At 35.3% G+C, this 16197-nt stretch overlaps 4 protein-coding genes and 1 long non-coding RNA gene across 6 annotated transcripts; 4 read left to right on the top strand and 1 right to left on the bottom strand.

The window, feature by feature from the left end:
• The first annotated feature begins 2055 nt into the window (after nucleotides 1-2055).
• Nucleotides 2056-3147, top strand: LOC110663582 (ethylene-responsive transcription factor ERF087-like). Its single transcript, XM_058141748.1, has one exon. The coding sequence runs from the start codon at nucleotides 2177-2179 to the stop codon at nucleotides 2990-2992; it is 816 nt and encodes a 271-aa protein (XP_057997731.1). The 5' UTR covers nucleotides 2056-2176; the 3' UTR covers nucleotides 2993-3147.
• A 2013-nt stretch (nucleotides 3148-5160) lies between these two features.
• Nucleotides 5161-5897, bottom strand: LOC131176673 (uncharacterized). Its single transcript, XR_009146630.1, has 2 exons — nucleotides 5766-5897; nucleotides 5161-5650 (listed from the first exon to the last, which is right to left on the bottom strand). It is a non-coding gene; the product is annotated as an uncharacterized LOC131176673 (long non-coding RNA).
• LOC110663581 (uncharacterized) lies at nucleotides 5471-6194 on the top strand. Its single transcript, XM_021822939.2, has 3 exons — nucleotides 5471-5652; nucleotides 5743-5861; nucleotides 5942-6194. The coding sequence occupies exons 1-3, from the start codon at nucleotides 5635-5637 to the stop codon at nucleotides 6192-6194; spliced, it is 390 nt and encodes a 129-aa protein (XP_021678631.2). The 5' UTR covers nucleotides 5471-5634.
• Nucleotides 6195-8842: 2648 nt separating this feature from the next.
• On the top strand, nucleotides 8843-12609 carry LOC110663603 (potassium transporter 5). Of its 2 annotated transcripts, XM_021822976.2 has the most exons (9): nucleotides 8844-9064; nucleotides 9156-9378; nucleotides 9462-9710; nucleotides 9790-9828; nucleotides 9900-10160; nucleotides 10233-10285; nucleotides 10684-10798; nucleotides 10919-11173; nucleotides 11394-12609. In XM_021822976.2, exons 1-9 carry the CDS (start codon nucleotides 8894-8896, stop codon nucleotides 12452-12454), a joined length of 2427 nt encoding a protein of 808 aa, XP_021678668.2. In that variant the 5' UTR covers nucleotides 8844-8893; the 3' UTR covers nucleotides 12455-12609. The 2 variants fall into 2 exon arrangements, with proteins under 2 accessions (XP_021678667.2, XP_021678668.2); XM_021822975.2 differs by having other exon boundaries at nucleotides 8843-9064; nucleotides 9900-10285.
• An 869-nt stretch (nucleotides 12610-13478) lies between these two features.
• LOC110663580 (zinc finger protein GAI-ASSOCIATED FACTOR 1-like) lies at nucleotides 13479-15842 on the top strand. The gene is made up of 3 exons (XM_058141745.1): nucleotides 13479-13575; nucleotides 14430-14826; nucleotides 14945-15842. The coding sequence occupies exons 1-3, from the start codon at nucleotides 13479-13481 to the stop codon at nucleotides 15840-15842; spliced, it is 1392 nt and encodes a 463-aa protein (XP_057997728.1).
• Nucleotides 15843-16197: the final 355 nt, after the last annotated feature.

The raw sequence follows: 16197 nt of genomic DNA, 5'->3' as shown, positions 1-16197 counted from the left end.
ACCAAACCATGGAGGAACGATTTAGGTTCGGTTTTATAACGGTTTCGGTTTTAACCGGTTTCGGTTCGGTTCCGGTTCCAAACCGGACCGTGGCCACCACTACCTGTGGATATAATTCTATGTAGAAAGGGTGAATCACATAAATATTAGTGTTTTATGTGTTTGTTTTATTTTTTTATAGTTTATACGTTTTTGTGGTGCACAACATCATATTTAGCCCCAATTATAGAAGCACAAAGAGATGGCATACTAAAAATTATTTCATTTATTTTAATTATCAAGTATTATTTGAAATTACTTTAAAAATTCAATATGCAAACGGCTCTTTTAATTTGATATTATTTGGTTCTTGGTAAAAAAAAAGGATATTACTTGATTATCATATAAAATTAATCCTATTTTAATTATGACTAATCCTCTCCCATGCAACTTGGAGAAGAAGATGTAAATATTCTAAAATTAAGTTAATTGGAAGCCTGGTGGATCTAGTAATGCATGCTAAAATCTCTTGTCCCTCTGTATCTTAATAGGTCTTTTCTCTAGTAATTGTTTTGATCGAAAAAGTATGCTCTTGCGCTCTTGTCACATGCAACCAACATGCCTTCCCTTCGCCCTATATACTCTCCAGGCCTGACAAAATTATAAAATTTAGAAAAGTCGTTTTCCAGGGAATTGAAAACAAGCAAAAGCTACAATTAGGTTTGGAAAGATGAGAAGGATTGTGGAATATATCATTATATTAGGCTTAAATCGGAGGCACATGGCTGAGATAATGATATTCCCTTTGTGTTCCACGTAAAAGCCTCCATATGCAATAGTATACTATATAGCTAGTGTAACATGACCTTTTATGTGCGTGCGTGTATTATACAATTCCATTTTAAAGATACCTTCCCCCTCTCTTGAGGGCATTATTCTATAACCCAAAAGAGAGAAGGTCGGTTAATAAAAATTGAGTAATTTAAAGTAGGTTGCTAATAGTATTGGGATTATGGTTACTGACAACTGAATGATCATGGGAATGATAATTGGATTTGAGTTAATGTATTGGGCAATCATATGGAAGCAGGCTGATCTTTGCAGCCCTTTTTTGTTTTGGAAATTAGAGAAGCATGCATGCTCTTAACTCATAATAATATCGGTGACTGATTTTGTTAGTAATATCCATGATTAATCCTCTCACTATATTCTCTCTCTCAGAAGTTGACATGTGGCCAACTTTTATCCAGATTTATTAATTATGAGTCATGATAAAAATGACATATGTTTAATCCAAAGGGATGTAATTTTGAAGAGAAACAAAAATGAAATTGAAAGAAAGCTGTTCAATGCAAAGGGCCAATCATTGCCATCGAGCCATGCCTGTTATTGCATATACCTCATTAGGAGTTAAAGAAACTAATATATATTTTTCTCATCTATAGTTATATATATGCATTATTATATATATATATATTCACATTGTAAGCTTCATTGACATAAATTGTTTCCCTTCTCTTCTAAGCAATCTCTCCATATCAGAATTATTCCAGTTGAGGCCAGTACTAACTAAAGCCATGTCAAAATTTATGCGTAACCTATATATACATATTTCATTTAATAATAATACTTTTATTTTTGTATTGCAACTGTGTTTAGTTTAGCATAAAGATACAACTACCCAGATAGGCACTATTAATTGAAAAAAAAAATTCTAAAAAAATAATTAATTTAAACAGAAAAATCAATTGATATATATATATATATATATATAATTTAGTGATTGATAATAAGATGTTCATAATATGGTTTTTCATTATTGTTATTTGACTATGTATAACACGTAGGTTATGTATTGATTAGTAAGAAATTCCATGAAGAATTAGTGGACCCAATGTCTGATGATTAGCAAGTGGGAGTGATCATTATTTTGAAGAAACGTAGGATGCTAATGCTATAAACCAATTTATCAAGGGCAAGTATGGTAATCACAATTATCAACGTGGTATTATCATCTCCCTAATCCCTTATTTAAACTCCTCTCATGCAAAGTCCTGCAATTATTGTCTGCAACTTCAATATATTTCTTCCATAAGAAGAGAACGGTGACAGTCTTCCTATTTCTTTTTAAAGCCATAAAGCTTATTTTCTTCTAACCCAAGCACCAAACCATCCTTTTTTTCTTTTATCAATTAACATGGATTTCACCAACTCATCCTCATCCTCATCCTCACCCTCTAAGACCAAAAGAAAGCAACAAGAGCAACACCAAGAAGTAAGGTTCTTGGGAGTGAGAAGAAGACCATGGGGCCGATATGCAGCGGAGATTAGAGACCCTTCTACCAAAGAGAGGCATTGGCTTGGCACTTTTGACACTGCTGAGGAAGCCGCCTTGGCCTACGACCGTGCAGCCCGCTCCATGAGGGGATTCAAAGCCCGCACCAACTTTGTGTACTCGGATATGCCCGGTGGCTCCTCTGTCACCTCCATTATCTCTCCTGACGAAACGCAGCACGACATGTCAGCTCTCTTCGCTCCTCCGCGCCACTATAAGCAAAATGAAACCAACCAGCAGCTTCTCCTTAGTCAGGACTGCACCTTCAACTTCAATGCGTCATTCCCTTACGCTAGTAACTGTGGGCTCGTAGCTTCGGAAGATGGATGGGCACAAGGAACTGAGGCTGGGGCTGGTGGGACTTTCCAGCCACTTACTGCCACTATGGATGTTGGTGGGTCCAATTATTGCTCTGGCGACAATATTGAGCTCCCTCCTTTGCCTCCCGATGTGAATAGCTCTTGTTGCTATGGGTCGGAAGTTGGTCATGGATTTTGGAATGAGACCAACGTTTTTGGGTCTTCAGAAGAAGCATCAGATGCAGCAAGTGGGTCGTACTTGGGCTTCGATTCGAACGAGTTTGTACAGCAGAGCCCATTGTTTGAAAGGGTGCCCCCAGCCTCTGATACAGTGACGGATAGGCTGGATTTTGGTTCGTCATCTGATTTTTTCTTCTAACTAAATTACGTTACCGATAGTTGGTGGTGGTGGTGCCATTTTGAACTTTCCTAACTAAAATGGAGATGCAACAGTTTGCTATGAATCCGTTTCATATATGTGCTTTGAATGAAAATCGAGAACTGTATGCCCTATCGGGATTGTAAATGTATAATGATTGGCTTCATAAATTACAAGGCACCCCTACGGTTTTTGGGATCTTCTACTACTGTCGCCATGTTTGTGATTGCAAATTTTCTTTCTCTAAATTGTGCTCGACTTTTGGTACACCATCGGTAGTGTTGTCGGCGTAGAGAAACTTAATTCCAGGTTAACCCAGAGCCTGAGGAATTTTTATTTGATGAAATTTGACGGTTTTACTATGACTATTAATTATTTTACGATTTGTATAAAATTTAACCATTATCAATAATTATGTAAGTCAATTTCACGATATAATTTTTTGGGCCAGAAAGTCAATATATACTCAAAACCGATTATTAGGATTATTGCATGGGCATTCTATATTAAATTAACTATTTATATTTAAATTCAATCATTGAAAATTGCTGATATTTACTGACCTGCATGGTGGGAAATTAAATCAATCTTAATTTCAACTGCTTCCAAAATATCAGCAACTTCCAATGGATTTCGACATTCGAATTGAGGATGTTGGGGTTGCAATATTGCATGAGTTGTGGAACAACGTGCCATTTCAAGCGGTGGATCTTGTCAGTGAAACGAGGAATAAGCGGTGATCTATTTATATTTTTTTTATTTATAATATATAGTAAATTTTTAATGATAAAGTGTAATCAATTGAGTAATGCTTATATTGCAAAAAGATAGAAGCGGTGATCTATTTATTTATATGAATATCATTAAATTTATATTGATTAAATATTTTTTTTTAAATTAGTTATTTGAATTTAACATAATATAGGCCTTATTTATTAATGTTTTTTTATTTAAAATTAACAAAATATATAATTTATAAAATAAATAATATTAATTATTGTTTGATAAATTACTATTTATAAATTTTTATTAATTATAATAAATTTTGTCCTCATTCATATTTGATTATGTTTTTGCTACTAGTTATATGTGATTATAGCTGATGAAGGAGAGGTTGGTGTTTATTAGGATTTTATATGCATGAAATCCTTTGATCTTGGTTTAAAAATTCTAATACAAAATGATAGGGAATCGGGAGAATGCAGTAAAGCTCCTGGACAAGATAGCAGACGCTGTTGGTGCAAGTGCAGACGTGGTGCAAAATGAGCTGGCACTTCTTAAGCAGGAAAAAGAAGAGAGGAAAGATCAAAAGAAGCATGCAGAGGCACTTCAACTCTCTCAATTGATACAGTTGTTGTACAGTAAAGAAATTGTTATGAGGCCACAGAATGACTGAATGAGGACATCCCTACAGTAGCACGCAATCATTTCATTCATATGCTCCTTATTCAATTAGATAATGGCAAACCCTTTTGCAATTTTCCGCAGCTAAAGCTTTGAGAGAGGCAATTCAAGACCACTTCAAGGGAGGACAGAACAACCGTCCCACCTGTGTGTATGATCTTCCCTCTTTAGAGCTTACACCAAATATCAACCTTCCAAGCTCAATAGAAGAGTGGAAAAAAAGCGACATGGACATAGAATTCCATGCTGCAATTATTGATGTGCATAATCTTCAATTTTCCACTGTTAGACGTGTAGAAGTTGTATTCGTTCCAAGCCAAATTCCTTCAATGAAATCTTTGAAAATTTTCAAACTGCATAGCCTAAAATAAAAGCATAATTTGGTCAGACAACTCTCACTAAATTGAGTATCCTTCTTTTTGCACTAAGGCCAGTTAATTAAGACAGACAGAATACCATCACTATCCGGTTAGAAGCCATTATCTTCTGCCATGTATACCAGGAAATTTCCATTTCTTATCCGCTGAGCATATAAAAAGAAGTATTTTAAAATAAAAAACTTACAGGGGATATGGAAAACCCTATGATTGGAGATGAATTGTAGAGTGAAAGCAGAAATCTTGAAGAAAAAGAATTTCATTTTTCTTAATTTCCAACAAAAATTCAGATGGTACAGCTTTCAGTAACAAGACGAGAAAGACTTTTATTCCGGAATTAAGAGCTTATGCAAAAGAAATATAAAGGCAGCAAACACGCAAATTCCAGATTCAGAACTCAGGATAAATGATCATCATATAGGAATCGTCCATAGAGCAAAAGCAGTAACGAAACGAAAACAAAATAAGATTACTAGTAGCCAGTAGCAATGGGTTAATCCTGATATCTCAGGGCATAGAAGAAGCAAGACGCAGACGAAAGATGAGTGGGTTCGATTGTTTAATTTAACTAACCACAAAGAATCCAATGCCGGGTTTTGTGGGTTTAGATTAACAGAAACCAAATTTCTTTTTTAGACAGCATAAGAAAATAAAGAATTTGCTGGAAAAGAATGATTCAGAGCTGTGTAACTAACTTTCCTAGAATTTGCAGGTTAATTGCCACTCCCCTACAAAAGGTGGTAGCAGGCAACGTGTCGTCTCCCGCTCAATGTTTGCCTTCTGCTCTGCTCTTCATATACATCACTATATATATATATATATATATCTTCAATCCAATTCCTTTTCCCATTGGAGATCATAATGGCTTTCAGGACACCTGTAAGTGGATTGCATACGTTCCTGATCTTTCTTTCTTTTTTTCTTTTTTTTTTTCAAATAAATAAATAAATAAATTTCTTGCGGCTGCAGAGTCATTGGAGAACAATGCTTACCCGATTTGGAGAGAAGCGATCGTTTGCATCAGCCACCACTCCCAAGTTTTCACGGGGCGTGGATAACGCCCACTCTGCTCGCCCTGCTTACAACAAGTATATATTCCTTTTGATACTTGATACAGCCACAAGCCGCTGGCTATATTCTATTGGTTATAATAAGGTTATATTGACAGATATGCTATGACGGGGGAATTTGCGCCAGTGTATGTGGTGGTAGGCATGGTGGTGGTAGCGATTTCCATAGGATTGCACACAGTGAAGCAGCAGCTGGTGCATTCCCCAGGAGTTAATATCACCAAGAAGAGGAGAGAATCGGTTCCAGAGGTGGATATTCCGGACACCGTGGCTGCTAATGGCGACAAATTTATCAACAAATCATTCCTCAGGAAGGTTGCTCAAATCAAAGATGATAAACGCACCCCTTGACCCTTCCACCAGGTTAACTATTTAGTAGCCGGGAAATTTTGGATTGGTATTTGGTATTCAATTTTCATGCCGCTGATGCTAATTGCAGGTCTCGAAATGCGGACACGCTGAAGAAGATTCGGGTTAATCCACGGGGTTGATCAAGGACTTGTCGTACAAATCTGAATTTTTAGTGTAAATAGATTTGGGTTTTTGTTTTGTTAATCAAAATCAAAATATAAGCAAGCTTTGCTTTTGCTTAGAAAATAAATAATAATAATAATAATAATAATAATAAAACACTGTATCAATAGTACAGAAACTTGCAATGATTACCAGACAATTAGTGATTCTTATTTTTGAAACCAATAAATAATATTCGAAATTTTTAATCTGAATGGACAAGAATGCTTTAATCTTCACATTCATAGCGTCTTCATTTTTTTTTTTTTAATCGCATGTTCATCATTGAAGCAAGAAGAAAAAGTGGGAAATTATTATGTTTGACAATTTTAGATTTAGTGGGAAATGATATTGATTCTTGACCCGGTGGCAGTGACACTAATTTTTTTTTTTATTTGAAATAAATAATTTATTGTGAATGATAAGAAGGGTCATTTTCTAAACAAATCATTTTTTTAATTTTATAAATTTTGTTTATGAATTGATAATTGTTTATTTAAATTGATCCTGAAAAGCAATATATATTATTTATTGGAGCACAAAAGAGGGCTGATTTCTTGTATCAATGTTTGACAAAACGGAAAAAAGGACTCAAATATTTTGGATAGAAAAATCTTTTAATTATTATTATTATTTTTTTAATATTATGTAGCTTAAAAAATTAACTTGTACAAGTCAAACTATATATATATAAGTATAAATGATAGGAAAATGGCATAAAAATTTATGAAAGTCGTAGCTTTAACTTACTCTAGTTAATTAAGTTATCGCTTATTATAATGGTAGGATTATTTTAGGGATAAGGGATGGGTATACCGAATTTTTATTTATTGAGTCGGATTTAAATAATATATAATTATATTTAAAATGGATAAAAATTTATAAAATAATATTTATATTAAATTTGAATATAATTTTGTATTGTAAAGTTTTGTTATTTAAACTTATTTATATAAATTATTAATTAAATATAAAAAATAATATATTTTTTTAATAATATTTATAAATTTTTTTTATAAATTATATTTTAAATAAATAAAATTTAAATATTTTATTATTAATGAAAATATATTATATATATATTATTAATTAAAACAAATACATTTAAATTAATTTGAATAAATAATAATTAGATTTGAGATAAATTTAAAAAAAAATTAATAGAAATTAAATGAATTTAAATATTAAAAATATTAAATGTATTTAAATTTTAATAAAGTGATTTTTGGGGGGTATATTTATCCATTGCCACCTAAATTATTTTAAGAGTTTACAATAATTATACCAACCTAAATTATCTTCAAGAAAATTATAACTAATATTAATTAGCCTTTCTGAGTTGCAATAGTCACTCACCAGAAACCACCGCCCCACAACATTAAACCAGATTATTATGACCAAAATTGCATAACTTTAGTGGTAGACATTCCTAAACACTAAAATATTCAAGAAACTCTAAAAATTTATAATAATTTATAGCCATCATTTTAAAAAAGAAAAAAAAAATCTTACGTAGAATAGAATACGGATGAAAATAATTTTAATAATCTCTTAAAATAAAAAAATTTTATAATGGTGCATGTCTTGTTAAACAACATTTTATACGCAATAACTGTCAATTTTAAAGTTGACAGTAATAAAGTCGAGATTTTAATTCAATTTTAAAAAACGCATGCGCGTAATAGTAAATTGGCTATGGTATAGAGCTCTTTCATTTCAGGTTAAAAAAGAAAAAAAAAAAAAGAAAGTCAACGGTGATGGCATAGCATGAGCAATTATTTTTTCTGAAGCTGGGAGCTGCTGTTGTGCAGTTGAAGGTTTCAAGATTCAACTGAGTTGTCCATTTCTGAATCTGCAAGGGATACTTATAATCTATTATTTTAAAGGCATTATTGATTCTGATTCAACCCAAGACTATAATATTACTAATTATTGTTAGTAAATAATAATAATATTTACTTCCCATTTTCACAAGCTACAGCGATATTTTAACATTTTTATTAATTATTAACACGCTTGCCCATTTGTCATCGCATGACGTCCACTTACCTTAATTTTTCTGCTCTTTTCCCCCTGGTGTTAAGAGACTTATTACGCTACGCTAGTTTTCTCTACCTTTAGAAACCTATCTGCTATATGCAAAACGTTTCGTTTGATTAGATTATTACAACTTTAGGAAAATTTACTTCACTCAAATTGGAGTTATTTTTAAAATTGTGAGATTAATATAGAATTGTGGGATTTTGAATTTAAATTTTATGAATTAATTATAAAAAAATAAAAAAAAATAAAAAAAGCACAAAGCTTTGAGCCGCATATGGTTTTAAAGTCTAGTTTAAGTGTTTAACTCTATAAATTTCACTATTATCCCAAATAATTAAAAATACTAAACATTTTTTAATAAATTATTATATTATATTATATTATATTATATATATCGCTCAAACGCCAGCTTGAAACCTTGAACGCCTATAAAACTGAACCAGCACAGCCAGGCCCCAGGCAGCAAACAATAAAACGACAAGGAATAGAAGAAGATGGCAGAAAAAGTAGTGGAGATGAGAGGAGGAGAGGAAGAAACAGAGATCATAGCAGTGGAAAATAAGCTGAAAGAGAGAAAGATATCATGGGCAAAGCTGCGTCGCGTGGACTCCCTCAATTTGGAGGCTGGCAGAGTGTCCACGTCTCAAATCCAACACAGTAACATGGTCTCCATATATTTCTACTTCTGCTTGTTTTCTTTGTGATGCCAAATTAATTTATAGAATCATATCACCATCTGCTCTTGCACATATACAGGTTGATTGGAAAAGGACATTGAGTTTGGCATTTCAGAGCATAGGAGTGGTGTATGGGGACATAGGAACCTCACCCCTTTATGTATATGCAAGCACTTTCCCTGACAAAATTAATGCAAAAGAGGACATTTTTGGGGTATTATCGCTAATCATTTATACCATAGTACTATTACCCATGCTCAAGTACGTGTTCATTGTGTTGAAGGCCAATGATAATGGCGATGGTGAGTTTGAGGCGCCAAAGTTAATTTCTTTCTTAAAATCGATCTCTAGCGTTAAATATTTTCATGTTGGAAAATGTACATAGGTGGAACCTTCGCCCTCTATTCGTTGCTAAGTCGGTATGCAAAAGTGAGCTTAATACCCAATGACCAACCTGAGGACAGGCAGCTTTCCAACTACAATCTTGAAATACCTTCCAACCAGTTGAAGCGAGCTGAAAAGATTAAAGAGAAGCTGGAGAATTCTAATAGCATTAAAATCATACTTTTTCTTGTCACCATTCTCGGAACTTCCATGGTCATCGGGGACGGAATTCTCACCCCTTGCATTTCAGGTTAATATGTTCTTTCTTCCGTTTCTTTTGTATAAATCAACCATATTTATCCCCAATTTACCATGGAGGTTTCTTTCAGTTCTTTCAGCGGTGAGCGGAATCAGCTCCCTTGGCCAAGGTATAAACTTCCCTCTTCTGCTCCACTGCATTTTCTTATTATTACGCAATAACATATTTTTATTTATCCAGACGCTGTTGTGGGTATTTCAATTGCAATTTTGGTGGTCCTCTTCTGTGCTCAACAATTTGGCACCGACAAAGTGGGCTTCTCATTCGCCCCAATTATTCTCCTGTGGTTTTCATTCATCGGCGGCATAGGTCTTTACAATTTGTTCAAATATGATGTGAGTGTATTACGTGCTTTCAATCCAAAATATATGTTCGATTACTTCAAAAGAAATGGGAAGCAAGGATGGATTTCACTTGGTGGAATTGTTTTATGCGTTACAGGTAAGTTGCCAGGTTGTTTTCTTTTTGTTTTTTCCTTTTTCCTTCCTAACCCATTAGGTTACGCTGCTACAGGCACTGAAGCCATGTTTGCTGATCTTGGTCACTTTAATGTCCTAGCAGTTCAAGTAAGTAGATACATTGTTGGATTTGAAGGGAGAAAAACTAAGAAAAAATAAGAGAGGTTTCTGCTGAAACTAAGACTGATTTTTTGCCCTTTTTTTTTTTCTTACATATTTTCTGCGGTACATGGCTATTTATAGAGCCAAATATTACATGGTTTCTACCTAATCAACTAAGAGAGGAATGGAGTACCTTACTTAGAAAATTAGCCTTACAACTTTAGATATTTTACATCTACTTTTATAGCTAGATTTCAGGATCTGAATTCAAACAAAATACACATACATGCTTCAACATACATATGCATTTATTATCTAAATCTTTCACCTCATTAACAATTGTAGTCATTTTTTTGCCAATTCAAGTTTACAGATGGTAATCTTTTTTGGACTTTGAATGGCAGATTAGTTTTTCTTGCATTGTGTTTCCTGCTATACTATCAGCATATGCAGGGCAAGCAGCATACCTCACCAAATTCCCAGATGATGTGTCTAAAACTTTCTACAAGTCTATACCAGGTGGGCGGAAAAGAATGGGGAAAAAGTTCTATCTTAGCTTAGCCTAAAGCCTAGGTATTATTCGCACATTTTTCTAAAAGAAGAACCGCATAATAAGCAACGATTTTCACCGCTATGCAGATCGATTATACTGGCCAATGTTCGTTGTTGCTGTAGCCGCTGCAATTATTGCCAGCCAAGCCATGATATCGGGAGCATTTGCAATCATCTCTCAATCTCTGAGTCTTGGTTGCTTTCCCAGAGTCAAGGTTGTTCACACTTCTGCTAAATATGAGGGTCAGGTTTACATACCTGAGGTCAACTACCTGCTCATGATTGCCTGTGTTTTCGTCTGTTTGGGATTCAAGACTACTGAAAAGATCGGCAATGCATATGGTGAGCTCAGTACTTGGTGTGCCTAGTTATTGATAATTAATAGATGCCAGAGAACATGAAATGTGCAACCCAAGAAGTTCAGTTGGGAAATCACTATAATAGACTTGAAAATGAAAGAATCTGCAAAAAAAATCTTTCCTTTTTTTGCTTAATTGATAGACATAACATTGGCTAGGCTGTCAGCTTTGCATAAGGATGACAAAAACTGTTCTGGATGCAGGAATTGCCGTGGTTGCTGTTATGGTAATCACAACTTGTATGGTTACGCTCATAATGCTGGTTGTATGGAGGACAAGGATAACGTGGATTGTTCTCTTCTTTGTTGGATTTATTTTCTTGGAGGGCATTTATCTATCATCTGTCCTGTACAAATTCAAAGATGGCGGTTACTTTCCACTTGCAATTTCATTTTTCCTGATGATAGTTATGGGGATATGGCATTATATACAAAAAGAAAGATATATATATGAGCTTAAAAACAAGGTGTCCAGCGAATTCGTTAGAGAATTAGCTGCAAACCCAAATATAAATAGAGTGCCAGGAATAGGACTTCTATACGCAGAGCTTGTACAGGGCATTCCTCCAATTTTCCCTCACTTCATTGCCAACATACCATCCACGCACTCAGTTCTAGTGATTGTTTCCATTAAGTCTATTCCGATAAGTAAAGTAGCATTGGAGGAGAGGTTCCTGTTTCGACAAGTTGAGCCAATAGAGTACCGGATGTTCCGCTGTGTTGTGAGGTATGGATATAATGATGCAATTGCGGAGCCCCATGAGTTTGAGCGCCAGTTGGTCGAAGGCTTAAAAGAATTCATCCGCAACGAATACTTCATTCGCGAAGGAGGTACTGAAACAGTGGGCGAGCCAGAGAACCCCCAACATTCCACTTTACTAGCGAAAGATGGAAAAGCAAGAGGATCAGTAGTTTACATTGAGGAGTCATTACAGCAGCAGCCTAATCCATCTCGGGTTTCATCAGGTTCCATCAAGTCAAATAGTGGGATTAAGTCGACAAATTCTTCGAATGGAATTATATCTGCCACACTCCAAGGGTGTGCTGAAGAAGAAATGCAGTTTGTGCAGAAGGCAATGGAGAAAGGTGTGGTTTATCTGCTGGGAGAAGCAGAAGTGGTGGCAGAACCAAAATCATCCTTGTTCAAGAAATTCATTGTGAACTATGCTTATGGTTTCCTGAGGAAAAACAGCAGACAAGGGGAGAAACTTTTGGCAATCCCAAGAACCAAGCTCCTCAGAGTTGGAATGACATATGAGATATGATACAGACGCTGTAGCTTATGCATGATATACTTTTGTCGCAACTAAAAAACAAATTGTGGGAAAAGAAAAAAGTTGAGTTGCCATGCTGAATATTGTATGTTTGCTTCTCAGTATATTGGCACATTAATTATAATGAAGACGTAAGAATTATTGAATATCTCTGTACAAGAATGATATTCATTACCTCAACTGCAATAGGTAGGAGGGGGTATGGACTTTCTTCCAAAAGAGGGGAAGGGGACACACTTTTGTGTTTGTATATATAGTGTGAACGATATGGCATAAGCTTTGAGATTTTCAATAGGTAGAAATGTTTCCTCTTCCCAGACATGGGGAAAAAAATGCAGTTGAGATGTACAATAGGAAAAGGAAGATAGCTTCACTGGCCATGACTTTTGTGTGCCTGCGAATTATGAAGGTTAACTCATTCAAAGGCATCTACTATATGACGCTTAGAAATGACAAGCACATATATGCCAATTGGAGATGGGTATCCAGGTGGATTAGAGTTTAGAGAGTTGTCTTTTTACACGGATCTCTTCTTTGCAATCCTTTCCTGTGTCCTTTTTTAATTTGTCTCTCACTCTTTTGGCCATATTAGTTTCCAATCTCAACTAATTCTTCAAATTAGGACATCAAGTGTAAAAGCCTCATCAAGATTTACACACCACAGTGATTTGGCAGAAATATGCAAATTTTCAACTTGCATTAAAGGGCATCTTTTACTAGCAATACCTGTAATTTTAACGGTTAAAGACTTACTAGTGCTAGTTGATCAATGCTGCCCCTAGCAAACAGGACAAAGAGACACAACTTGTAATGTCCTATTTTAATTGCAATTTGATTTTAACCAATAATATTTAATACAATGAAGTTGTTGTCAAGAATTCCAATTCAACTTTTAATATCAATTTGACGGACCATATAGTCTTTGATTGAGGCCGGTTTGGAATTTCTTCTTCTTCTTGTCTCCCCTTAGCTCCCTTCCTCCCCACATGGTTGAGGATCAGAGCATCCCAAAAAAATGTCAAACTTTGCACAGGAATTTGAAGATGATGATCAGTTCCAATGCACCATCATATCCCAGTCTTCTAATGGCAGTCCTAATCCTACTGAAAACGGTCCTGATGTCTCAACTCCCACCACCTCTACAAGCACAAAAAAGAAGAGAAATCTTCCAGGGAATCCAGGCAAGCAAACATTCTTCATTTTGTTGTCCATATACATAGCAGTAATTCATTGAGATATAGTTGCATAAAAATTTCAGCAGCTTTTTCGGAAATTGACACCATAAGAACTTGAAAAGAAGCATAAACATAACTCTGTCAAATGGGCTATCTGTAAAGATCTTGTATCTTCATCTTTTAACTAACAATGAAGTCATGTAAACCTTTTTCTCATAATTTTTCCCCTTATGTCAGTCTGTGCAAACTGAGATAATTTTCTGGCCTTCATTTCAATACACAATGACAATGCATTCAAAAACCTTATAATAAATCTAATTCTGTTTGTAGGTTGTCTGTTTTTAAAATTAATATCTTTTTTTCTGGAACTGGTTATTATGTTTATTTCCAAAGAAATGCTTATTATAGATACTTAAAAAAAAAAAAAAAAAAAAACTGGTAGGTATGGCAACTTGACTGATTTCTTTCAGAAATATTCATCAATTCAATGAGGAAAGAAAAAAAAATCCAATGGCAAAATTCACGGGGAGATTATTCAAACATGTAGTTAATGAGGTCACAGATGGTTTCCATGGAAGAAGATACAAGATTAATCGTAACAAACTTATTAAAGAAATGCCCCAATTTCAACAAAGTCATCACTAAGTGGAACTATATTTAACATTTAATAATTCACTCAGAGGACCTGTAAGCTACAGCTGAATTATCTAGTCATAGTCACGCTATAAAACCTAGTAATTGCCAAATTCCAAATTAACATCCTCTATTTCTTTTCAATGCATCCTGAGCAGACCCAGATGCTGAGGTTGTAGCGCTCTCGCCAAGGACTTTAATGGCTACAAATAGGTACATTTGTGAGGTTTGTCATAAAGGATTCCAGAGAGATCAGAATCTTCAGCTCCACAGGAGAGGACACAACTTGCCCTGGAAACTCAAGCAAAGGCCAAACACACAGGTTAAGAAGAGAGTGTATGTCTGCCCTGAGCCAACTTGTGTGCATCATGACCCAAGCCGAGCTCTAGGTGACTTAACAGGCATAAAGAAGCACTTCTGCAGAAAGCATGGAGAAAAGAAATGGAAATGTGACAAGTGCTCAAAGCGTTATGCAGTTCAATCAGACTGGAAGGCGCACACAAAGATTTGCGGCACCAGAGAGTATCGATGTGATTCTGGTACAATTTTCTCAAGGTGAAAGATACTTTCCTTAAATATTTTCTATTATCCTTCATTTCAGTCTGTAATGATAGCTTGTGATATGAGAGATGCAAAATATGCTGACACAGTGTTTCGATAAATTTTTGCACAGAAAAGATAGCTTTGTCACGCATAGAGCCTTCTGTGATGCATTGGCGGAGGAGAATTACAAAGCAAACCGGAATCTTGGTGCCACAGAAGGAATGCTGCAGAGCCAAGCGCAAGAGCTGTTCACTTCAGCAATGCCCAGCTCTGATTCCTGCTCAAAGAAAAGCTCCATGATGAATCTGACAATTTCTGATGAGAACATCGACAGTTCACTGAGGCCATTATCTTTGAACTCAGCCGGGATAATGGTGTCAAGTTATTTAAATCCAACAACTTCACTGGCATGTTTTAGCTCTGCAGATCGATCAAATGTTTCTCCTATGGCAATTGGCTGTGCTTGTACTTCTGCAAGAGCCCTGTTACAGAAAGCTGCAGAAATGGGTACCAAGATCAGCGATAATTCGATCGCTCCAATTCTCCTTAGAGGATTTGCCGGATATTCTGCTAGCAGCATGAACTCATCTGGGTCAGCCCAGGAAGGTTCTTCGTTAGTTGGTAGCAATATGGGAACAACTGCTGCGAACACGAATAGCTTATGTGTGGGAGACACAGAAACATTTGATAAGAGCTCGGATCCAAGTTATTCAAGAAATGTTTATACCATTTCTGAAAATGGATTATTTGAGTCTGCTTTCAATATGCGCTCAGCAAATGGAAATGCTTCTAACAGCCTCGTAAAAGAAGCCCACATGGGGGGAGGCGAAAAAATGACTCTTAATTTCCTAGGGGTGGAACCAACTGGGCATACAACTATGGGGAAGAAACGAAGCTATGAAGGCAACATTATGGGGTTAGGATACTCAAATGTTCATCAAAACTTGAACAATTTGCATTCCGATTGGTACACTAGGATAGAATTAGCACAAACATGTGCCGTGCTCCCACATTCTCACCTCTCTTAGAAATTGAAGTTGGGTGTTTTTCAGTCTTTCATAATAAACAAAAGCCAATAAAAATATGCAGTATACAAAAATTTTGCAGTAAAGCCATCTCTTGTTTGCGGACAACAAACAGATACCTCTCTAGAAAATATCCACACCACTACATATTTTGGAGTTGTCTCTAAGCCGCAGCATCTATCCTCTGCCATAGAATTAACATGTCACAAGCATTGTGGGGATATGCACTAGTTAATTTCTCAAACTTGGCTACTTTCTTCACTCCACGAGAAATTTCAGTATCACCTAATTAGCAGCCACGTTACTACTTAAAAAGAAAGAAAAAACGTAATTGAGTAAATCTCCCCTTCTCGGTCTT

The sequence above is a fragment of the Hevea brasiliensis genome, unplaced genomic scaffold (genome assembly GCF_030052815.1).
Source record: "Hevea brasiliensis isolate MT/VB/25A 57/8 unplaced genomic scaffold, ASM3005281v1 Scaf219, whole genome shotgun sequence".
In the NCBI taxonomy this organism is placed as follows: Eukaryota; Viridiplantae; Streptophyta; class Magnoliopsida; order Malpighiales; family Euphorbiaceae; genus Hevea; species Hevea brasiliensis.
The sequence above is the reverse complement of the archived record's forward strand: the minus strand, read 5'-3'. Positions and strand labels throughout refer to the sequence as shown.

Bases quoted from the DNA above. Each gene is read 5' to 3' on its own strand.
- LOC110663581 (XM_021822939.2), top strand. The intron at 5,862-5,941 runs GTATATATTCCT...TTATATTGACAG, and splicing joins GCTCGCCCTGCTTACAACAA to ATATGCTATGACGGGGGAAT.
- LOC110663603 (XM_021822975.2), top strand. From the start codon at position 8,894: ATGGCAGAAAAAGTAGTGGAGATGAGAGGAGGAGAGGAAGAAACAGAG. The intron at 9,379-9,461 runs GTGAGTTTGAGG...AAATGTACATAG, and splicing joins GGCCAATGATAATGGCGATG to GTGGAACCTTCGCCCTCTAT. The intron at 10,286-10,683 runs GTAAGTAGATAC...TTTGAATGGCAG, and splicing joins TTAATGTCCTAGCAGTTCAA to ATTAGTTTTTCTTGCATTGT.
- LOC110663580 (XM_058141745.1), top strand. From the start codon at position 13,479: ATGTCAAACTTTGCACAGGAATTTGAAGATGATGATCAGTTCCAATGC. The intron at 13,576-14,429 runs GTCCTGATGTCT...CATCCTGAGCAG, and splicing joins TCCTAATCCTACTGAAAACG to ACCCAGATGCTGAGGTTGTA. The intron at 14,827-14,944 runs GTGAAAGATACT...ATTTTTGCACAG, and splicing joins TCTGGTACAATTTTCTCAAG to AAAAGATAGCTTTGTCACGC.
- LOC110663582 (XM_058141748.1), top strand. From the start codon at position 2,177: ATGGATTTCACCAACTCATCCTCATCCTCATCCTCACCCTCTAAGACC.